The sequence below is a fragment of the Schistocerca cancellata genome, chromosome 1, assembly GCF_023864275.1.
Source record: "Schistocerca cancellata isolate TAMUIC-IGC-003103 chromosome 1, iqSchCanc2.1, whole genome shotgun sequence".
Taxonomy (NCBI): Eukaryota; Metazoa; Arthropoda; class Insecta; order Orthoptera; family Acrididae; genus Schistocerca; species Schistocerca cancellata.
The window spans coordinates 66425128-66450940 of record NC_064626.1 but is presented as its reverse complement, the minus strand read 5'-3'; the positions used below and the strand labels follow the sequence as shown (position 1 = coordinate 66450940).

The window sequence follows — 25813 nt, the reverse complement described above, 5'->3', positions numbered from 1 at the left end:
TTAGCATCATAGCCTGACATACAGAAGGTTGTGAGTTTGAGTTCTGCCAGGTACTTCAGTTTTTTTATTAATTTTTAAATCATTATTGAAATTATTTTATTTATTCAATTAACTGGTTTTGATGTAATTTTTATAAATTTCCAATTCTTTGTCACATTTTAGTCATAGTACTAACTTTTTCATTTGATTTTATTTCTTTCTCCCTATCATTGTATTGCTCACTAGGGGTAAGATAGATACTGCCTACAGGAAAATTAAAGAGACCTTTGGAGAAAGGAGAACCACTTGCATGAATATCAAGAGCTCAGATGGAAACCCAGTTCTAAGCAAAGAAGGGAAAGCAGAAAGGTGGAAGGAGTATATAGAGGGTCTATACAAGGGCGATGTACTTGAGGACAATATTATGGAAATGGAAGAGGATGTAGATGAAGATGAAATGGGAGATAATGATACTGCGTGAAGAGATGACAGAGCACTGAAAGACCTGAGTCGAAACAAGGCCCCCGGAGTAGACAACATTCCATTAGAACTACTGAGAGCCTTGGGAGAGCCAGTCCTGACAAACCTCTACCATCTGGTGAGCAAGATGTATGAGACAGGCGAAATACCCTCAGACTTCAAGAAGAATATAATAATTCCAATCCCAAAGAAAGTAGGTGTTGACAGATGTGAAAATTACCGAACTATCAGTTTAATAAGTCACAGCTGCAAAATACTAACGCGAATTCTTTACAGACGAATGGAAAAACTGATAGAAGCCGACCTCAGGTAAGATCAGTTTGGATTCCGTAGAAATGTTGGAACACGTGAGGCAATACTGATCCTACGACTTACCTTAGAAGAAAGATTAAGGAAAGGCAAACCTACGTTTCTAGCATTTGTAGGCTTAGAGAAAGCTTTTGACAATGTTGATTGGAATACTCTCTCTCAAATTCTAAAGGTGGCAGGGGTAAAATACAGGGAGCGAAAGGCTATTTACAATTTGTACAGAATGCAGATGGCAGTTATAAGAGTCGAGGGGCATGAAAGGGAAGCAGTGGTTGGGAAGGGAGTGAGACAGGGTTGTAGCCTATCCCCGATGTTATTCAATCTGTATATTAAGCAAGCAATAAAGGAAACAAAATAAAAGTTCGGAGTAGGTATTAAAATCGATGGAGAAGAAATAAAAACTTTGAGGTTCGCCGATGACATTTTAATTCCGTCAGAGACAACAAAGGACTTGGAAGAGCAGTTGAACAGAATGGACGGTGTCTTGAAAGGAGGGTATAAGATGAACATCAACAAAAGCAAAATGAGGGTAATGGAATGTAGTCGAATTAAGTCAGGTGATGCTGAGGGAATTAGATTAGGAAATGAGACACTTAAAGTAGTAAAGGAGTTTTGCTATTTGGGGAGCAAAATAACTGATGATGGTTGAAGTAGAGAGGATATAAAATGTAGACTGGCAATGGCAAGGAAAGCGTTTCTGAACAAGAGAAATTTGTTAACATCGAGTATAGATTTAAGTGTTAGGAAGTCGTTTCTGAAAGTATTTGTATGGAGTGTAGCCATGTATGGAAGTGAAACGTGGACAATAAATTATTTGGACAAGAAGAGAATAGAAGCTTTCGAAATGTGGTGCTACAGAAGAATGCTGAAGATTAGATGGGTAGATCACATAACTAATGAGGAGGTATTGAATAGATTTGGGGAGAAGAGGAATTTGTGGCACAACTTGACAAGAAGAAGGGAGCGGTTGGTAGGACATGTTCTGAGGCATCAGGGGATCGCCAATTTAGTATTGGAGGGCAGCGTGGAGGGTAAAAATCGTAGAGGGAGACCAAGAGATGAATACACTAAGCAGATTCAGAAGGATGTAGGTTGCAGTTGGTCCTGGGAGATGAAGAAGCTTGCACAGGATAGAGTAGCATGGAGAGCTGCATCAAACCAGTCTCAGGACTGAAGACCACAACAACAACAACATTTGTGCATGAGATTTTATTTATTTTAATTTGTCTATTACAGTAATAAAAGATATGAACATGTTGACTGGTTGGTTAAAAGTCACAAATTCTTGGTCAGTATGGGCAATTAATGCAGATGAAGATATAAATGAATGAAGGGATTACAAATAAAACTATATTCAAACAGAAAGAAGTATAGAAATAATGAATACAATAACATGGGTAAAAATACAAGCTGATCAGCTGGAAGGAATTAAACTGAAATTAATACAAAAAGATACCTGAAATTACATTCTCAAATATTGCAAATGGAAAAAAGGATATGAAAGAAAGAGTAAATTTAAAAGTTAATATGATTAAAATGAAGTGCCAGAGAGTCAGAATTTTAAATAAATTACATTTAAACCAATTAATTGAATAAAAATAATGACCGAAATCATTTTGATAACAATTTTTAAAATTAAAAAAAAAAAGTATCACCTGATAAGATTCAAACACACAATATCCTCCAAGTCATCCTATCATGCTAACAAATATGCAACAATACAACTACATTTACTACTCTCACTTTAAGGCTCTATAACATCACACAAGATTACAAAATTCTTTTTCTGTCAATTATTCACAAATGAAAGCCTGCCAGGGTGAATGGCTGCAAGATAAGGTAGCTGGGACCCTATATAGATGGTTTCAAAAAGTCAGTCCCTCTCCTGGAACCTCTCCTTTTTAGTAACAGGTTCCCAGGGGAGCTTTTGTCATCTGATATATAAAGGAAACAATAACCCAAATTTTATATGCATTTGTTTTACCATGTCTTTTCGTCACTAGCAAGGACTTACAACACCAAAAAATCTTCAAAATCGAAAATTATGAAATCTTCAATAATATAATTACATGTTCAGAAATCTAATCGTTTCGCTCATTTTTGAGACATAATGTACTTAAATTCTGTAGTATTGCTTTGCATATTAAGCAGCAACAAAATATTGTAGGTAACACAATATTTGTCGATGGGACTGACTTCGTTTCACTCAAATCTTAAAACATATTTATTTAAAATTGATTGTTACCAGTTTTGTGGCAATTATTTATGGATAACAGATGTTTGTTTACTGAAATTGTTTTGATTTGCTTACAGGGACGTTTGAAGGAAATATATGGGGGTCGTACTGCAAAAATGACTTTCATAATTGTTACAAAAAGGATAAATTCAAGAGTATTCCATGATAAACAGAATCCTCCACCTGGGACCATTGTGGATGATGTAATAACACTTGCTCAGAGGTTTGTGTTTGTGGACAATGAAGTTACACAGCAAATTTTGTAATGTGGAAGATACAATTTACTTGTGACATGAAATGGAACAGTTTATATAACTGTTAGTTTGGTTTATATCTAAAAACAAAGATGATGTGACTTACCAAACGAAAGTGCTGGCAGGTCGATAGACACACAAACAAACACAAACATACACACAAAATTCAAGCTTTCACAACAAACGGTTGCTTCATCAGGAAAGAGGGAAGGAGAGGGAAAGACGAAAGGATGTGGGTTTTAAGGGAGAGGGTAAGGAGTCATTCCAATCCCGGGAGCGGAAAGACTTTCCTTAGGGGGAAAAAAGGACAGGTATACACTCGCACACACACACACACACACACATATCGATCCGCACATACACAGACACAAGCAGACATTTGTTAGTTTTGTTTAATTTACAGTACCATTAATTTTATTATATTCATTCATCATTAGCAAATTTCGAGTATACTCAACATTCCTCTAATTGCCATGTTAAAATTTGCTGCTTAGTAGAGCCTACACACTGCTACCTCGCTAACATCCTAGTCAAGTTGCAAAGGCGACAGAATCCTGAAACAGTGGCTTATTAAATGATAAACTGAGGACAAATCAGGCAACAAGATTATGAAAAAGCACTTTTGCAGTGTAAATATAAACATATAATTTCTTCACTTATCTTGATGAAAAGCCACCTTAATTCTCATTTCATTAGTTACCAATGACTTAAAAAATTATATCATTACATTGCCATAGTCAACAGTTAGTCTTATATTGTGATATACGTCCTGCTTGTGTAGAATATGGCAAATGCTTGAGTATTTCATTCTAGCTTTATTAGGGATGGCAGTCACTGCTGAAACAACCTGTTTAACCTGAATGTTAAAACCACACAAAATAGCCGGTTTGTGAAATAAATGATTTTTTGGTTTTTTATTCAAACTATTGCCTGTAATGCATGTAGAAATGGGACGAAGATGGAAAAATTTTGATCTCTCAGTTTCAAAATACTTAGAACCAAAATATTAAATTAACTAGCAACTGAAAGAGGACGTAGTCAATCCACCATTTTCTGCTTTTCTCGAAAAGTGATAAGTTGGCAAATACTACAGAAATTCTAATCTTTGGTAGCTTGGCTTAAAAATCATGTTGTAATCAGGGATCTTACCACTTTTTGCGCATTATGATCTGCTGTTTCTAAAGGGTGACAACTGAGGTTGAAGAACTCTGTTTTTTTGTGTTAATTTGTCTGTTTCCAAGGGCAATAAGCATTAAACTGTCTTTGCATGTAAATGCATAAGACAGCAGACCAGGTACTTTCTGTTTTTATGTTGTTAAGTTTTTAATTAATTACTGTTACCATAGCTTCCTTTATCTTTTATTATTTAATGGAAATGGCAGACAAATCTCCAATCTTTTAAAGCAACTGAAGCACTGTACTTCACTGCTGTGTTGCTTTGTAAAAACAATCCAGTCTAGGTCTTGTGCCGCTCTGCAGTACCACAGATTTCCAGTGACAACAGTGGGAGCCAATTTTACACACTGCACATACATGCATAACTTTAAACACTATACATGGTAACAAGAGCATTATTGTCTCAGCAATGTTCTACCAATTCTTATGCCATGGATTTGTTACTCGTTTCTGTTGGTAATGTTTTTAAAATAGAACTGATCACTTTCCCATCTTCTATAATAACACCATATTTCAAAACAATGAAAATTTTGTGAATAAAAGTTATACACTTTTTAAAAAGATTTATTTAAAAATGAAAAATTTTCACACTGTTGCTGTGGCTAATTGATACTTCAGTTTTTTTACTCTTTTTATTAGTAAAAAATAAAAAACCCACCTTTTATAATAGACCAAACAAATATCAAAAAGTACTGGTTATTCAGAACTAAAGTTTTTCCCATCCCTAAGCTTTATGGCTGGCATGTGCAATCACAAATGAGTGTGCTACATAACATCAACTTTCAGGAAATCAGTGATAGATAGAAACCTCCTCCTGAGCCCAAAGAAAAATTCAGTATGTTAGTTAAATTTCGTATGCAGCAATATATGGTCTAATGTGAAAATGTGAATTCATAGCAACACCTGTTTTTCATTGAACACTTTTGAAATTTTATGCCGTGTGTTACTTATTTGTGAAATATCACAATTACTATAACCCTTAGCAAAATGATAGGCACTTCATCATGGTTCTTCAGTTTCACTATTTTGTTGACAGGGAACCAGCAACTTTTTTAATCTCCTTAAAGTGTTTATTAATGATTCTGTCAATAGTTGCAGTATTTATACTAGGCAACTAGTATTGAACTGTTGACAGAATCATTAATAAATGCTTTAAGGACTTCATCATGAAGCTCACATATAAAGCTATGTTGTTGTTGTTGTGGTTGTGGCTGTTGTTGTCCTCAGTCAGAAGTCTGATTTGATGCAACTTTCCATACTACGCTATCCTGTGCAAGCCTCTTCATCTCTGAATAACTACTGCAACCTACGTCCTTCTCAGTCTGCTTAATGTATTCGTGTCTTGGTTTTCCTCAATGATTTTTACCCCCTACATTTCCCTCCAGTATTAAATTGGTGATCCCTTGATGTCTCAGAATGTGTCCTACCAATCGATCCCTTCTTCTAGTCTGGTTGTGCCACAAATTTCTTTTCACCCCAGTTCTGTTTACTACCTTCTCATCAGCTACATGATCTACCCATCTAATCAGCATTCTTCTGTAGCACCACATTTCAAAAGCTTCTGTTCTCTTCTTGTCTAAACTATTTATCATTTCATATATATGGCTATGCTCTATTCAGAGACTTTCAGAAAAGACTTCCTCACACTTAGATGTATACTACATGTTAACAAATTTATCTTCCTTCAGAAATGCTTTTCTTGCTATTCCTAGTCTACATTTTATATCCTCTGTACTTCAGCCATCACCTGCTACCCAAATTGCAAAACTCATGTACTACTTTGTCTTGTTTCCTAATTTCCTCAGCATCATATGATATAATTTGACTACATTCCATTGTCCTTGTTTTGCATTTTTTGGTGTTATCTTATATCCTTCTTTCAAGGCAATGTCTATTCCATTCAACTACTCTTCCAATTCCTTTGCTGTCTCTCACAGAATTACAGTGTCAATGGCAAACATCAAAGTTTTCATTTCTTCTCCCTGGACTTTAATTCCTACTCCAAATATTTCTTCTGTTTCCTTTGCTTGCTAAATATACAGACTGAATAGCATAAGGGGATAGGCTACAAACCCGTCTCACTCCCTTCTCAGTCATTGCTTCCTTTTCATGCCCCTCGACTCTTTCAACTGCCATCTGGTTTCTGTACAAGTTGTAAATAGCCTTTCACTTCCTCTATTTTACCCCTGCTACCCTCAGAATTTCAAAGAGATTATCCCAGTCAATATATTTAGAAGCTTCCTCAAAGTCTACAAACACTAAAGCTTCCTCAAAGTCTACAAACGCTATAAACTTACGTTTGTCTTTCCTTAACCTATATTCTATGAGAAGTTGTAGGATCAGTATTGCCTCGCATGTTGCTACGTTTCTCCAGAATCCAAACTGATCTTCGCAGAGATCAGCTTCTACCAGTTTTTCCATTTTTCTGTAAACTGTTCATGTTAGTATTTTGCAACTGTGACTTATTAAATTGATAGCTCCATAGTTTCCACATCTGTCAGCAACTGCTTTCTTTGTAATTGCAATTATTACATTGTTCTTTAAGTCTGACAGTATTTTGCCTGTCTCATATATCTTGCACAACAGGTGGAAGAGTTTGCAATGGCTTGACTCTCTCAAGGCTGGATGAATAAAATGATAGCTTCCTGTGATAATATGCTTCGTTGGTTGAATTATTAGGAAGCAGAAAGAGAATCCATACACAGAGCTCTTATAATAGCAGGTTTTCTGGAATTTAAATGGTCAGAACATTAATCTTGTAAAACTTGTCTGTTTTCCTCTTATGTTGTTCATTTTAAGGCATTAGATGTTGTTTCTGCTTATTCAAACTTTTAATCTTGAGTTGCATCTTACCCATCATACACACTTCTATTCATGATTGTATCTGACAAGTACGTTGCACCAAATTTGGTCTCTTGTATGATGGGCGAATAAATAACTAAACTGTGGTTAATGGTCTGAAGGTTGTGTCTCCACTCATGCACAGGTGGGTCCCCAGGCATCCAAGAATCCACCTGAAACATCTGTGGGTCATCGCAGAAATCTGCTCATATATGGCCAGCTATTATCTCGTCTTTCTTTGACTCCCACTGCTATTTTGTCTTCACCTATCTCTCTTGCTCCTTCACTACCACTTTTTGTTTCCCGCAAACACTTTCTCCTGTCTCCTTCAACAGAAAAAGCACAAATCTGTTCGCATGCCAACATTTTTGGTGAGGAAGGCAGAATGAGGATTGAGCCAGCTGGTTCCCCACTTTTCTGTGAGTCTTATAAAGAGAAAAAATAATCGCTTGGAAAACTCTTTTTTTTTCTGACAGGCATTTTCTGTTACTTCTCATCTTTTCCTTACCACAGCAGGGTGTGCTCATTATATAAAATGAATTCTATGGGTCAGTAAAGTTTTGACAGTTTATTTATATACTTCAACACAAAATGAAATTCAGAAGAGAAATCAAGCAATCTATTCCTGAAAACTGACACAGTGAGATCCTGTCAAGAAATATTCTGGGGAAATGAAGCAGATATACTACTATTTAAGAAATAGATTAAGTAGTGTGAAAACCACATGTAGAACTACATACTATTACTTAACTCTATATTGAAATATATGTGAAACATTTTTCAGAAGCAAATGAATTATTAACTTGCTCATACTGAGAAATAAGGGGCAATCTCTAAATACTGTGTTCATCTTGAAGGAAGACAATTTCTCAGTCAAGACTGCATTTCTAAAATCTTTATGGCAATTGGTTTTAGTAAAAGAGAGTTACTATCATATGATCTGTGAACAGTGTACATTAGGTTTAAAGCACATTAATTTATGAAAATAGCATGCAATGTCATAGCTGTTAAACATGGAGCGAGTTATCATTGCACATATCTTGGTAAAGATTAATAACAAGTGTACTATAAATGTACTCCATATTTTAATTATTCAGAGAGTTATGTAAGATGCATTTGCATGTCAATGCTAAAACCAGTATTTACAGTATATTTTGCCAAGTGCATCATCCGATGTTACAATTCACACACTACATCACTGACGCAATAGCACCTCTGAACTGACACATGAGAAAAGTAACTATAGAACATATTGACATTTAGTGCCACTAGAGGTCACATGTGTATTCATGTTCCTGTCAGTTGCAAATATAAATATGTAATTTTAATAATGTCGTAACTTGTGTACAATTATATACCGTATAGATTTTTGTTGTGACAACAATAAGTTGAAAAAGACAACATGTCATTAAGGCTGCAGCCTGAGTCATATTTCAGAATCCTATCCATGTACACCATAATTGGATGGATAAAAAAATCTGCTCACCAAGCAGCGCCAGAACTACACACATACAAGGTATCACATATGCAAGCTTTCGCAGCAGTGGCTCCTTCTGGCAGAAAGGTTGAAGGGGAAGAAAAAGGGGTGAAGTAAAAGAACTTGACAGGTTTAGGAAAAGAGATAGAGTTCGGAAAACTCACTCAGAATGCCAGGTCAGGAGAGACTTACGAGATGGGAAGGAAAGGCATTTAATTTTGGACTCTCAACAACCTCTACAAAGGGAAAACATTAAAGTCTCAAATCCAAGATAATAATATGGGAGCAGTGATTAAGAAAATTCACTGAGACACTAAAAGATTTAGGTAAATGGTATGATGTGTAGTTACACAATATGTGATGTAGGTGGATAAAGGTCACAGTAGAATGTTTAGTCCATGCACAGTCCAGCCTAAGGCAGCTGAAATAAGGTGACATTCAGCTCTTAGGGAACACAAAAAGTCAAGTATATAATGTGATCCTTTGCTCATGGTCTGTGTGTGGTGAAACTCGAAAACCAAAAATCCAATAAGTAGGCTACAGCATTAATTACGCATTTTTTAAAAATATTATCTGTGAAGCCTAACAAAAGGAGCTAAAGCCAAAGAAATTAGTTGCAGTACACTAGGACATATTTTAAAGAAGTTGTTTTCTGTAAAATCTAAGAGGCCATTAAGAACGTTATACTGTGTCACTTCGTGACATTGTGAAGAATTTTGTGGTTGTGAAGAACTCTGTGCTTTGAGTCTCGCAGATGATTGCCAAATTTTGTGGTATTATATGTAGGTCAAAACAGGTGATCTTTTATTTTGCCAGATATAGAGAACATGCTGGCAAACATAAAAACACAGCATCATCTGCGAGACTGCAGTTTCTTTGTTACGCCTCACAAATAATATTTTTTAAAAGTGTGTAATTAAATACCATAGCTAGCTTACTGGCTGTTTTGGTGTTCAAGTGTCACAACAAGAAGACCATGAGCTATAGATATGTTGTGTAGTTGACATATCACTTTACCTTAGAGCTGAACATCACCTTGTTTCACCTGTCTTAAGCTGGATTATGCATGGACTTATCATATCGTTGTGACCTTTATGTACCCATATTGTGTATTTTGCCCTTTATTATATCCACAGGCAATATATTGTGTAATTACATATTGTACTTATGACTATATTCCCATTTTCTCTAACTCTATTAGTACTTCATTGAACTTTCTTTGTCACCACTGCCAAGGTATTATCTTGGTTTTGAGATTTTAATGTTTTCTCTTTGTAACGGTTGTTGAGAGTCTAAAACATTTTTGCACCAGGGCTACGCGACTGTTTCCAGAAAGTTCTAAAATAATTTATGCTTTGTGGTTGGTACTGTAGTTAGAAGTCAATTTTTTGCACATTTTAAACAATATGGTATCTTCAGTTAACAACTCACAAGTAACTTAATTTTTCAGAGCCGTCAGCATTGATGCCTAATATTATTTTGTGATAAGCTGTCCTGTGTCCCCCTCTGTGGCAAATTTTGCACTTATTGGCAAGTGTCTTATTTAGAATACTGAAGAAAAGTAGTTTCATCAAATTAAATATGTCCTTAGGTTCTTAGTACTGCTTAAAAGTTCTTATAATCTACCACTCAGCTGTTCAATTAACAGTTTCTGAATTTTCACTATTTTGTTCACTACATTTAGTTTTACTCCTAACTCTGTGCGGCTACATCTGTTCTTTCATGAACTTAAACTCTTTAGATAATGTTTTACTCTTTGTTCTGTCCAAAGAGAAGACTACTGACAGAGCCTTCCCATGTCTTTCTGTAACTTTTCCATTCTGAAAGAACAACAGAAAAGACTTAAAACACACAGCACAATTCTATATTCACGTAAGTAATGGCTGTGTACAGTGCTACACATAATGGCTTTTGCTAGCTTCAGAAGTTGTTTTTTCTTCTTACAACTCTGTCTGATCAAAATTAAAGAGCCCAGGACTCAAGACAGTTGACCTTCATGTAGTGTTTGTAAACATTATTGAATCGATATTGTGAAAGTAGAAATTTTGAATAGACTAACAGGAAACATTGTAAACAGAAGGGAAATGGTACTTCTGAGGCTATAAGTAAAAGTAAAGTTGTACAGTAAAATGAAATCTAGATGACAGCTGAGGCTTAAGGAATACTGTATGAGAGTTGATGAAGATAGCATGCCCTCTGTTATAAATCTGCATATAAAGTTATATTTTGACTGTGGGAAGCATTAATTGTGGTGATAAATAATTATAACAGTATAATAACAATTTAGTGCTTTCTGTTGTATTAACTGATCAGTATTAAATATTCATTACTTTTAGCAGAGTGTATTAAAATTATCTTATCCATGTGCTCAACAATGTTGCCAAGTTCAGTTTTTGTAAATCCAGTCGTTCTTTGCTTTACAGATATGACTTCTTTCTTGTATCACAATCAGTGCGCCAAGGGACAGTGAGTCCAACATCTTACAATATTATTTATGACCACCTTGGCTTGGATCCAGATAAAATACAGCGTCTTACATATAAATTGACTCACATGTACTTCAACTGGAGTGTAAGTATTATAAAAAAAGGTTATGTTTATGCAAGCTTTTGGAGCCAATGGTGCCTTCTTCTGGCAGAAGGGTTGAGGGGGAATAAAGAGAGGTTTCTGTTTTGTGTTTGACATATATGTGTGTATCTGAATCAGTAGAACTATTACTAGTGACTCATTAAACCATCTGTGTCTATCCATGGTTGATAAACATCTGAACAATCATTTGAATATTGTACCTGAAAATGAAGTAAAATGACTTAGAAGGTGAATACTACGTAATGACAACCGAGAGGAGTATTGTAAATTCATATTACTAGTAAATACAGATGAACGCCCAAGAGTTCTTTTTTGAAACATGGTTAAATGAAACTAAAAACAGTTCAGCATGTCTGTGATGTGATGTGAAGTACATTATTAGCAATTATGCATTCAGTTAGCTTTGCCTAAAGTAAAAGATTTCACTTCACAAATTGTTATTATTTTTAATCAAAATATTGAAAAGCCAAGAAATTTAAAACTTTGAAATAATTTTAAGTTTACATCTAATTTTGTGTAATCCAACTCCTAATGCTAATTCATTAAGGTATCACTATATTTTTATCGTATTATTGTAATTTATTGTATGCAAGAAGCACTCAACCTGCTGCGTGAATGTCGCTTTGGCATTACCCTCTCCCTTTCCTCTTTTCCCTCTAACTTATTTGGAGCAGTACATCACAGTGCTAATTGGTTTCATAAGGTACGCAGTAGTAGTGACAGTAAAATATTGGAATGGAATGGGGCAAGGGGTAGAGGTTGCTGCCCTTCAGGCTCATCTATATGCCTACCCACCCTAAGAAAATAGAACAGAAATTAGAGTTTGGAAGTGGCATCAAGCAAGAGATGGAATAGGCTTAGCACTTTCTTCAACAGTTTTCTCAGTAATGTGGAAAATAAATTTGACATGCAGCCTCAGGTAACTGCAAATGAGCCTCACATTAGTGTATTTGGAAACAGAACTTGAAAAGTAAACATGTAGGGACAACTGTAAAAAGAATGAAGTCCTTTAGTAAAAGCTAACTTACTCCATAAAGGTGTGGCCATTTGTGGAAGCAGCCACTTGGTTTACCAACAAAGTTGCAGTACTGTACAGAAGCCTATTCAGGCATGACCACTAACAATCTGTATACATGAATGTCCACTACCAGACGGTGGCTAAGAGTTAGCTGGACTATCCAGTTGCCGAGCTTGCCATCCAATAGGGTCTGCTTGACTTACTAAGAGCTTCTACTACTTAGAATCTTCCCACCAGCACCAGCTTTTAAGACATGAGTAGGTGGGAATTCTTGCTGCAACATATCCTTTGTTCCCATAACCCCCCAATCAACCATCACTAGTCCTTGTCCTACACCTGTCTCTGTGCCGTTCCCTGCTCCCACATCTGTTTCACACAAGTTTTCTGCCATCCCACTGAACCTTACTTAGTTCTTTTTCCCTTCTCTGCTTCCTCTACCCTGCACTCTCCCTCCTATCACTGCCCAGCACAGCCTCCCAGTGCTGTGTCTATGCCCATCGTTCCGTACCTGCCACATCCTTGCACACCCCCACAGCATCTTTCCCCATACATACCCTGCTATTGGTCCCCCTCTCTCCATCTCTTTCCACAACCCACCTCCACTGAGATCACTATTCACTTTAGAGTACTGAATTTATGTGGCTAAATTGTTTGGGAATGTGTTTTCCTAAATCTCAAGAAGGACACTTTCTGCTGCTTGATGCCTCCTATAATCAGTGAATAGTTTACAGGTTAAAATGGTGTCTGGAGGGGTTTCCAGGACTGTGGGCATCCAAAGTGAGTTGTAAAAAGGATGGGAGGGTTAAAATTCGGTACTCTCAATCTATTCCAGTGCATGTAATACAGTCAGGTGTGCCCTGGGGTTGTAGAACAATTCAGGGTGGTCTTGTCAGGAGTCATTTGGTAATGGAATGCAGTCTAAAAAGACTCAGGAGAAGAAAAGAAGTCATGCTGACCTGAGAACTGGAGATAGCAAGGGTTACTGCGACTCCCTGAGGATGGCCAGATGATGTGCAGCCAAAATATCAGTGGAAGAAATTTTATTTACGCTGCTGCATGCCCGAAATTTAATGGACTTGCACGGGCATCTTTCTTTCGTCTGAAGCTCCGTCTGCTTCTGGCAACCAACATGTGATTTTCCTCCACATTCCCCATTGGTCACTCAGTGTGGTGACTTGTTAGTCAATGTGTATACAGCAACAAACATCCTCTGCTTGGCATGTAGAATGCAATGAAGGTATACTGGGAAAGTGTTTAAAAAGGCAATTAAAATTTAACTGGAAGGAAATGTAAAATTAACAATAAAAATTCTCCTACAATGGCGGTGTAGCCTTCACATCCTTACCCATTCTTTAGAAAATGGTGACCCATGTTGGGAACTTAATGTTAGGGTCAACATGTGCCAATTTGGCCAAAATTGGACAACATGCTTCCAAAAGTTTTATAATAGGTTTTTGTAAGTTTGATGTGACTGGCTTGAATGTAAGTCCCTGAGCTCTTGTGGTACCAAAGCCATAGTTTGAGGACATATGTGGGTCACAGAGCTCTGGGAGTGAAAAAGCTGAAGGATGTCGGCATCGCTCCCCACAGCAGTTGGGTAACCAGAATGACAGGTACTGGTATTGGTCTGTAATATTCATGCAACATATTAGCCTAGATACTTGCAGAGACATTACATAATAGAATGGTCTTAGATGCTGAGAGGAAAAGTCGCCCAATTTTCTTGGCGTGTAAAATTCTATGAACTTCTGACCTTAAATTTTTCTAACACTCATGACTAGCTCTTAAAATTCCAATATATTCAGTCTCATTCAGAATGGATGCATTGCCACTAACACAAAATTCTACAAGCAAATAGGCAGTAAATTCCACTGGAGAACCAATTGTGAGTAGCAGAGTAAAACTTGGATTTAATATGATGACACTGCAGTATGTGATGAGGCATCACAAATGCCCCAAAGTGAGTGTACATAGCCCTCATAAAAATTGTTACTTATTTAAATTGTCGTCATATACATGTTTAAGTCCACAGGAAGGAACCACTTTGTTCCAATACACTAACAGATTGACATAGGGAAAAAAAGTAAATTATTTAAACAGTGTAAGGTCATGTCAGAGCTGATAAGGAAACATTCAAATACACTTTTTTTTTAATTAATGCAAGCAAGTCACACCCATGCTAAAGTTTGTTTTAGAGGTACAGCTTTTAGGATGCTATCACAAAATAAAATATTTTTCTGCTTCTTTAATAAACAGCACGAAAGTCAAAGATTTAGTTGATAATTACTTAATTTATGATCTGCAGGGCACTAGCCAGTGCTTACTTATTTTAACACACCTAAAATAGAGTGGAATAAAATCTCCTTCACCTCAATTAGAACTTGTCAATAGTTAACATCCTTTAGTACTACATACACTACCCATCAAAAGTTTTTGGTCGCTCATGATAAAAACTATATATTTCTTTTAGGTGTACAGACACACCATACAAATTAAGATAGACCAACAAAATATTTTCTCTGTCCATCATTAAGTGCAATACACAAGGTTTAGAATCAAAATATCCACCCTTTACCTTCAGAACAGCAGCAGAAACTCTGGCATTCTGGAGATGATGTTTTGTAATGCTTTGCAGATACAGTGGAACCTTACTTAATGAGCACCTGCCATAATGTGCAATTCACATAATGAGCAAAACAAATTATATAAAAAAGACTCATGTAATGAGCAATGTTTTGCATAATGAGTTATGCAATTTTAGTGTGACATCACCAGCCATTCACGCATGGTGGGGGAAACGCTCAACAATATGAAGACCTTTCATTGTCGGCAGCTGCATATGAACAATGACTTTAGTACATCCTGCAGTCTGGGCTTAGTGCTCTTTCTGCTATCATCCTAGTGCAGCTTGTGATCGCACATTTTTTCTAAACTTATGTTCACACAACATTCTTTTGTGTGAGTGTCTCTGAAGATAAAACCACAAGAGAAATGAAATGACCATCGAAATGAAATTTAAAATCATTGAAAAACATACAATTGGTCTACATCAACTATTTGTACTGTTCTCAAGAAGAAGGACAAGATTAAGGAGGTAGATGCTGCAAAGGGAGTGACAAGACTAGATAGATTTCATATTCTGGACAATGTTGAAATGTTGTTCCGTATGTGGGTAAATGAAAAGCAACGAGAACATGATTTGTGAGAAAGCGAGAATGATTTTTCACTGACCTCACTAAGGAGACACCAGGATCGTCAGTGGTTGAAGAAGTGTTTAAGTTAAGCTGTGGGTGGTTCGAGAAGTTTAAGAGAAAAACTGACATCCACAGTGTTGTGAGAAGTAGTCAAGCAGCCAGCTTCAACACAGACACAGCAGAAAGCGTGGGAATCGGTTGCGTCATGCACTAAAAATCGTCACCCCAATAAAGCAGTGGCTATGCTCACTACAAATTTATTCGATGATAACGCTGTGTTGCATTTTAGTCAAGTGTTGAAGTGTCAGCAGAAACAAATGACTATAGCTAGCTTCCTAGTAAAAAAGAATTATTTATGTATCACGAATAATAAAGTACATAATACTATGTGTATAACTTTCTTTGAATAAATGGCAACAATGAGATAGAATTTTTAGTACTTTTCTGTGTGGTATGCATATCTTATTCCACATTAATTTATATGGGACAAATTGTTTCACTTAATGAGTGTTTCACACTACAAGTAAGATTCTGGAATGAATTAGGCTCGCTATGTGATGTTCCACTGTACTGCAGTCCAACACATGTGTAAATTATTCCATAGATCTTCAACATTAGATGACTTCAGTTTTCTGGCCTCCCTGTCAACTTCATCCCATAAGAGTTCAGTGGAATTTAAAGCAGCTGACTGACATGGTCAAATCATATTCTTCAGTTCCTCACATTTCTCTTTTCTATTGACATAACTTCTGCATGATATAGAAGCATATTTGGGTTCATTGTCCTGCTGCAGAACAAACCCATGACCAGTAAGGCACAAATTCTCTTATAAACAACACTGAAGAGGAAATTGTAAATGAAACAAGCAATTTAATTCAATCTACCAGAAACCTCTACAAAACACCTAGAATCGTGGTGAGTGTATTATCTACAGAAGATCAGTCAGTGATCGATATATAGAGACAATAAACCACGATTTAAATGAAAACTAAAACAATCTAGAAGCTGCATTCATAAATCTGAACAAGTTCTTAAGCAGTAAACGTTTGGGCAAAAACGATCTTCATTTAAATAGGTCAGGTTCCAAAATCCTTAGTAAAACTTTCACTGATACATATAAAATTCTGAAAAATGGGAGAAACTTATAAGAACTGATGGGGATGAGAAACAGTGTTTGGTTAGAAAAATGGCAAGATCAAGAAAGAGTATGCTTGAGACCATAAATAGGAATGAATGTCCCTACATAATGCACTTGAATATAAATGGTGTCAAATTACAAATCATTCTGTCTGAATCTGAGTTATTTGTATCAGGAAACATGGCTTGCATCTGACAATGTTAAAATCTGTAAAACAATTGAAAATTGTGAAGAAGCCAGCATCTTTTGCAGACAAGAGAAATCACATGGAGGCTGTTGATATAAAATAAGAAAAATGAAGTGTGTATATTGGAAGCTACTGTTCAAATTGAGGGATCTAAATGTCATAGTAGTTTCTATATATAGAGTACCATAGAAAGCTGCAATTGAAGGTTTTCTGGTAAAATTTCATTGTCTGTTTGAAGATCTAAGTACAGAAAAAAGGAGAAGATGGTAATAACTGTTGACTTCAATATTAACATCATAATTGAAAGCAATGATGGGACCAAATTCACTGACTTAAGAAAAAAAAAAAAATTTCATGCAACCCACTAGAGTAAGTGCATACATGTATTGATGATATTCTAACAAATTATGTATTTCAAGATGTTTATAAATTTTGCATAGAATTAGGAATCTCTGACCACTCTGCATTTTTCATTGAATTACCACAAATTAAGGCAGAAATTTCATGTATTGAAAGCCATGTGAGAAGGAACTTTAATGAAAAAAATTCAGTTGCTTTTAGATATAAGTTATGAGAGGTTGAATGGCCTTACAAGTGCTGTATTTCGAGTAATAGTAACTTTAACAATTTTTAAGTAACTTTCTTGAAATATTTAATGAAACTTTTTGACTTAGAACCACATGTAACAAAACCACTAACAAACTTATATGGATAACTCATTGCATAAAAATTTCTAGTGCCAGAAAGAGGGAGCTCCAAAATGAACTGAAATATAATAAAAACAGGTGCTTTACTTGTAAAGCTGTATTTAAAAAAGTTGTGAAGGCAGCCAAACAAATGGCAAAAAGAAGTTCATTGTACAACATAATAGTAAGACAAAAGCAATGTGGTCTGTTGTCAAATCAGAGTCAGGTGTTAGTTAGTAGTAATGAAATATCTAGGATTAGAGTAGATGATAAGATTGTAAATGAATCCTTAATAAATGCAGCGAAGTCAGATCTTGATGTAGCAGAGTATCAGAGTAAAGTAAATCCCTTTGGACTCCACCAAGAAGCTGAGTCTCTTACAGATTTTAAAAAAGTCACAGAAAGGATATGGAAAATGTTATATTATCATTACAAAATAAAAACACTGCTGGGTGGGATGGGATACCCACTAAAGCAATTAAAACAATGTGTGACATAAGAGGCCCTCTCCTAGCTAAAATATTCAACAAATCTTTTGTACAGGGATGCTTTTCTGATGTTTTGAAGTATGCCGAAGTCAGACTTCTGTGCAAGAAAAGGTCGAGGGAAGATGTGGGAAACTATTGCCCTATTTCTGTTCTTCCAGTCCTGTCAAAAGTGTCGGAGAAAGTACTTGCAAATCAGATAAAAATTTTATTGTAAAAAATATTGTAAGTAACCAATTTGCATTTCAACCAGGAAAAACACTCTGGATGCAGTGAATAACTTCATTGGAAAGATATGCAAGATTTGTAAATTTACAAATGTCTGCTTGTGTCTGTGTATATGCGGATGGATATGTGTGTGTGTGCGAGTGTATACCTTTCCTTTTTTTCCCCCTAAGGCAAGTCTTTCCGCTCCCGGGATTGGAATGACTCCTTACCCTCTCCCTTAAAACCCAAATCCTTTTGTCTTTCCCTCTCCTTCCCTCTTTCCTGACGAGGCAACCATTGGTTGCGAAAGCTAGAATTTTGTGTGTATGTTTGTGTTTGTTTGTGGGGCCCTTTTCACAAAGATGGCTCACTGTTGATACAAAGATTGGAGCTGCTCTCATAGTATTAATTTTCTCACAAATTTCAGCTGCATTATGAGTCCTCTGTTGTTTACTCTATAAACATATGAACTGATCTTCACATGTGATGTTACTCTTGGTCTTCCAGGTCTTGAGATACTCACACTGGCACAAGTTTGCTTGAACCACTGCAATGTATACAGCTTTGTAGATTGGGCCACACCAACTTTTGCTGTTGCTGTTCTATTTCAATAGCCTTCCTGATACAGAACTACAATGCCAGTATGTTTTTCAGTTTCCAATCTCCTTCTTCTGTCCCATTAGGAGGTAATATGCTATGAAGCTGATCAGGTATACACACTGCTAGATGCACAAATTTTACTGTAAACTAATGTGAACTGGTAGCTACACAGGCAGCTGAAGGAATGAGGCTTATTCCAATAAACCCTCTTAGGTAAAGGCATGTCACTGTTGTTGGGATACTCAGCAGCACCAGTCTGTGGGAACAAGCAGTCAAATTCACAACAGAAGTGCTTAGTCTTCATGTGTTTTACTATTAGAATGAGGATGTGACAGAATATTTCAAATCCCTGTTTTAACCACAAATCCATAGTTGTGATAGGTGAACAAAAACTTTTGTCCCATAGTGCAAGGCACAGATAAATCCTAAAATACTTGAGGCACATGCATGTTTGGAAATCGAAGTACCATCCCGATATAAAAGCTTCTTCATCATTTGCCCCACGTTGAAAATCTCATAGTATTCTGGTAACAAAAACTTGAGTCAGTGCAAAATTGTTTTACTAAATTAATACAAAAATCTGTATTATACTTTTTCTTAAAGTTTCTCGCATTTACAATTCTAGTATTCCTGCAGGGGTACATTAAATTAATAGGCGTAATTCCAGTAGGCATGTAAAACGACATAGTTAATACAGTGATCTTCAGAAATTAAATTTGCCTTCATGCAAAATTCTGTTTACACCATGGCTCAGGAACACTCATTTCACTTGTGTTGACTCTCCACAACATTTAAGACAGTTGAGTGACATAAAATGATGTAATAGCAAAAGTAACTATGAAATTAGACATGTATAGAGTCCTGATAATGCCTTATGTACTAAGCAATGTTTTAGATTGCATATTCAACATCCATGCAGCCTCTATTCACGATAGGTACCGTTGGGATGAGGTTCAGGGTGAACGTCCCATGGAAAGTTGCAAAGCCCTTAGTCATCCATAATAGAAATATGACCAAGAGGGAGGAACCAGAAATCAGAGGCATTACAATAAACTTGGTCTTTAGATGGTGTAAGTTTTATGTGAAACAGCATGATCTAAACTGATCTGTGCATTTTCAAATGCCAGTACCTCAACTATAGAGCGTTGTAAAGTTAGGGGAAGTTTACAAGGGACTTCTGCAACCGATGTTAATGTATAGCTTGGCAGGGAAGGGGGAAGAAGGCTGTTAAATATGCCTCGTGGCGGCAGTGTGCAGGAGGTCAAGCAGTCAGGATTTGATAGTGGGCATCCAGGGCTGCCTTTAAATGACAAAACAGGAAATTAAGTACAATGAAAAGGATATATTTCAATATACGGAGTACAAAGGGTGTGCCTAGGGTCGGAAGTTAGCAGGTTGAGGCCAGTCTAGGAGGTCGAATAATTAACTAAAATGGGCAACGGAAGGGGAAGTGGTTCATGTTAACTTACGGCTGGTCGCGAAAGGCCTTCCAAAAAGACGTCTGTTCTGCTCAAGGTCTGGATTACAAGAGAGCGAAGCAATTGCGCTCTGCTCCACAGGATGCTCCAGCATCCACAAGCATGATTGGTATCCCGTGCACGCTATTGGCTAAAATCAATGGCGTGAATTTGCTAGCAGTGGCAGCAGAGGGCTCAGGGCGTCTCCTGTCAGCAGCTTTAACTGGACAGAACTGCCTTGGTTTTGAAAGGCAAGAGACTTGTGTCACATAGACACGCCGTGAATTACTCTGGGAGAAAACTTGTATTTCTTAAACCAATTCCCTAAAATATTCCTTGACTGGCTGCCATCCTGTACAGTGTGGATATCTACTGAGCAGTTGTCATGCAGAGTTATCTTGAGCAGTAGAACAAAAGGTTCATAGTGTATATTAAAGGTATGTGCTCCATCTGAGTGGGGAGTTTGATAGTAGGTGTTATATGTCACACTGTGATCTGTTGAATAGTAAGTGCTGCAAGTTAATGTTGTGGAGCATGAACGCAAAATGAGTGTGACATTATAGCTCTGACAATGGTTGCTGTCAGTGGCGTGGGGGCAGAATACAGCTAGTTGATGCACACGTTGATAAACATGGGGGTCATGTGGCCTTTGCAATATGCAAGCAGGGGATGTGGCCTGTGACATCATGCAGCATGATGGCTGGGAAGAGGTAAGAAGGCATACCTGCCTCGCTGGGACCAGTATGTGTCCTGGTTGTGTGCTATTTTGCAATGACTTTTGCATGTGTTCACGATATGCTTGGTGCATCAACACAAGGCTGCGTCTGTGGTTTTGGCGTGTGTAACATGTTAATACACTCACCACATAGTGGATATGCTGAGTCGCGATAGGCACAACAAAAAGATTCACACAATTATAGCTATCAGCCATTAAGGCCTTTGTCAGCAATAGACATACACACACACTCACACAAACACAACTTGCACACACATCTGCAGTCTCAGGCAACTGAAACCACACTGCGAGCAGCAGTGATGGCAGTGGCGACTGGGTGGGTGTGAGGAGGAGGCTGGGGTGGGGAGGGGGAGGGATAGTATGGTGGTGGTGGCAGACCTCCACTGGTGCTGCTGCTTGCAGTGTGGTTTCAATTGTCTGTGTGTCTAATGGTGACAAAGGCCTTAATGGCTGAAAGTTATAATTTTGTGAATCTTTTTGTTGTGCCTTTCACAACTCAGCATCTCCGCAGTATGTTCAATAGCAACTTTCCTTCTCTAATATTGTTACATTCCATTCTGGATTTTCCATTGTTTGATATTAACACACTCAGCAGAAGTACTGTGGATTAGGCCAGTTGTGTACACCATAAAACCTATACTGCGGGGATCCAATCAGTCAATCAATTTAATATTATACTCCTGCTGTTAAAATAGAAATTTAGTGCCAATATTGTGGCCTAATGACTTTTCAATTTTTTCTAATATTTGAATTAAGGGTAAAGCAAAGCTCGACTCATTTCTCCGTAAACCTTATAAGGAATCTTCTTTCACCTGCAGTTGCTGCTTTCAAAAACAAAGCTGCTGTTACCACAGCTGTGACCACAATCATTCCACCATAAAATACCTTTTGCTGTACTACCCCCACACTATATACAGCAAAACAAACATCATCCTAGATATACTGTATGAATACAAAAGAAATCCCCAGCTCACTACACTGAATAAATCATTCATCACTCAGCGATACATACCATTAATCTCATAAAAATCCTTACTTAGACCAACAGTTAACTACCCACATGAATATTCCACTTACACCAGAGTGTAAGAATCCATCTCTTTGATACTTTAGGCAATAGCAAGTCATCTTTTGTCATGTCAGAGTTTTATAAGCAAGCAAACGTAGCACTTAATTCCTGAGAAACACTTCTAAGTTCTCCACCATAACTAATCACAACAAGAACAGAGTAATTATAACACAATCGTCATGAACATTTACTCTATCACAGAAATGCATTCCAGTAATATACATTTTCTTATATGCCTAACCACTGGCATCTCTAGTTACCAATCAGAAATCTTAAAAAATGCAGAAGAGCGTGTAATTCACTCTCTCCTCCTCTGCCTATATCTAAAATCTAAGAATATTTATAACTACACTCCCTACACATTATATGCTCCCCCCCAAAAAACTCCATTTGTTATGATGCATATTGGTAACAATTATGTTGCAAGGAACCAAGTATTACATCCTCATTGGTGATGATACCGTAAATGGCTGGAAGGTGGCCAAAGGAGCAGCTTCTTTAGTCTGAAAAATTTAACCTGGCAGCTGCCACATGGACTTTCTCATCATAGTATCTATTCAAAGGCTGGATAAAATCTTCGTAAGTTAAAAGTTCTGGCGATAAAGTAGGGAACACTATCCACTTGCACACTAGCTGTTGATAAGAAAAAAGATTGTTTAATTTACCTGGTACTTGGTGTTCAGATAGATGCACTTCACACTGGGCTAAGTACTCAGCCCAGTCCTCTTAGTCCTCTGTTCCTGATTGTGAGTCTCATTGGCTGCCATCACCATTTGAAAGAATTCCCCCATAGTATCAGTAAGCTGCATCATTTGTTGCACCTGTAACTGAAGAAGCTATGCTAGATATAGTGTTGGTGCCAAAGGTGCATTCAATTGTGGTGTCACTAAGTGCAAAGTAGGCATACATAGTGCTTGCAGAGTGGTGATGCCATGGCAAAGCAAAAGATACTGAAGCTAAATCAATATGCGCCACCACAAACAAACTGGACAAAAATAGTGAACACTCTTCTGAAACAGAAATTCCAGCAGGGACGATGAAACAACGAAAGGACTATCTTTTCAAAAACATCAGGCGTTGTTGCAAAGAGGACTAAAAAGACATTTTGTGTCCTGAAGTAGAATCATAACCTGAACCAAAACCTCAAGTCAGTGACAGTGTGGATTGCGAGGAAGATCCTTACCAGCCAGATACTCCAGAACCAAAGAAGAAGAGAGAAAAATGCTGTATAGAATGACCTTGAACCCCTTCAGTCAGTTGTGAATGCTTTTGAGCCCTTTCAGACACAGTTATTTTAGAAATAGAAAATTAAATCCTTTGGACACCATAAAAGATGGGATATAAGTAACCTACCTTGGGGGATTTTGTGAATCCAGAATTTTAGGTGGTTTTGGGCCCATGAGTGGCTTCAGAAACAAAATCTAAAAGATGCCATAACACAGTAAAAATAACAATATTTTGTCATAAAGAAAGCTGTGCAGCACACACTAATTTTTCTCATTTTGGGGCTAATGTATTCGGTTTTAAATTTTGTACACTATAATGTGCTATAGGTCTGTAATGGGTAACCATGTCACATGTCTTAGGTCTTTACTGCTTGCCAAAGGACCTTTCCTCGAGGTTGACCTCCATCTGTCCAATGGCCAGCTTCACATATGCGTCCACATCAAACCCACAAACAAGCAACAGTACCTCCATTATGACAGCTGCCACCCATTCCCTATTAAACGGTCCCTTCCTTACAGCTTAGGTCTTCATGGCAAACGAATCTGCTCCAGCCCTGAATCCCTGAAGCATTACACCAAAAACCTGAAAACATCTTTCGCATCCCGCAACTACCCTCCCGACCTGGTACAGAAGCAAATAACCAGGGCTACTTCCTCATCCCCTCAAACCCAGAACCTCCCACAGAAGAACCCCAAAAGTGCCCACTTGTGACAGGATACTTTCTGAGTCTGGATCAGACTCTGAATGTGGCTCTCCAGCAGGGATACGACCTGAAATGAGATCCATCCTTCATTAATTCCTCCCCACTCCACCAAGAGTGTCTTTCTGCCATCCACCTAACCTTCGTAACCTCTTGGTTCATCCCTATGAAATCTCCAAACCACCTTCCCTACCCTCTGGCTCCTACCCTTGTAACCGCCCCCAGTGTAAAACCTGTCCCATGCACCCTCCCACCATCACCTGCCCCACTCCTGTAACCCGGAAGGTGTACACGATCAAAGGCAGAGCCACGTGTGAAAGCACCCATGTGATTTACCAACTGACCTGCCTACACTGTGAAGCCTTCTATGTGGGAATGACCAGTAACAAACTGTCCATTCGCATGAATGGACACAGGCAGACAGTGTGTGTTGGTAATGAGGATCACACTGTGGCTAAACATGCATTGGTGCACGGCCAGCACATCTTGGCACAGTGTTACACCGTCCGGGTTATCTGGACACTTCCCACTGACACCAACCTATCAGAACTCCGGAGATGGGAACTTGCCCTTCAATATATCCTCTCTTCCCGTTACTCACCAGGCCTCAACCTCTGCTAATTTCAAGTTGCCGCCCCTCGTACATCACTTGTCACCCAACGACATCTTTGCCTCTGTACTTCCGCCTCGACTGACATCTCTACCCAAACTCTTTGCCTTGACATTTGTCTGCCTGTGTCTGTATATGTGTGGATGGATATGTGTGTGTGTGCATGAGTGTATACCTGTCCCTTTTTCCCCCTAAGGTAAGTCTTTCCACTTCCGGGATGTGCCGATGGATGTGTGTGTGCGTGTGCGTGCGTGTGTGTGTGTGTGTGTGTGTGTGTGTGTGTGTGTGTGTGTGTGTGCGCGCGCGAGTGTATACCTGTCCCTTTTCCCCCCCCAAGGTAAGTCTTTCCGCTCCCGGGATTGGAATGACTCCTTACCCTCTCCCTTAAAACCCACATACTTTCGTCTTTCCCTCTCCTTCCCTCTTTCCTGATGAAGCAACCGTGGGTTGCCAAAGCTTGAAATTTGTGTGTGTGTTTGTGTTTGTTATTGTTTCTATCAACATACCAACGCTTTCATTTTTATATATATATCTATATATATATATATATATATATATATATATATATATATATATATATATATATATATATATATATATATATAGAGGGAAACATTCCACGTGGGAAAAATATATTTAAAAAGAAAGATGATGAGACTTACCCAACAAAAGCGCTGGCAGGTCGATAGACACACAAATAAACACAAACATACACACAAAACTCTAGCTTTCGCAACCAACGGTTGCCTCGTCAGGAAAGAGGGAAGGAGAAGGAAAGACAAAAGGATTGGGTTTTAAGGGAGAGGGTAAGGAGTCATTCCAATCCCGGGAGCGGAAAGACTTACCTTAGGGGGAAAAAAGGACAGGTTTACACTCGCACACACACACATATCCATCCACACATACACAGACACAAGCAGACATCTGTAAAGGCAAAGAGTTTATATATATATATGTATACTTAAAAACAAAGATGATGTGACTTACCAAATGAAAGTGCTGGCAGGTCGACAGACACACAAATGAACACAAACATACACACAAAATTCAAGCTTTCGCAACAAACTGTTGCCTCATCAGGAAAGAGGGAAGGAGAGGGAAAGACGAAAGGATGTGGGTTTTAAGGGAGAGGGTAAGGAGTCATTCCAGTCCCGGGAG

General features: G+C 37.7%; 1 protein-coding gene across 1 annotated transcript in view; it reads left to right on the top strand.

The window, feature by feature from the left end:
• LOC126149511 (piwi-like protein Siwi) overlaps positions 1–25813 on the top strand; it is a 211500-nt gene that overhangs the window by 169167 nt on the left and 16520 nt on the right. Inside the window, exons 11-12 of the mRNA XM_049915822.1 lie at positions 3082–3227; positions 11176–11323. Coding sequence (XP_049771779.1) covers positions 3082–3227; positions 11176–11323 — 294 coding nt within the window. The remainder of the gene's footprint in view (positions 1–3081; positions 3228–11175; positions 11324–25813) is intronic.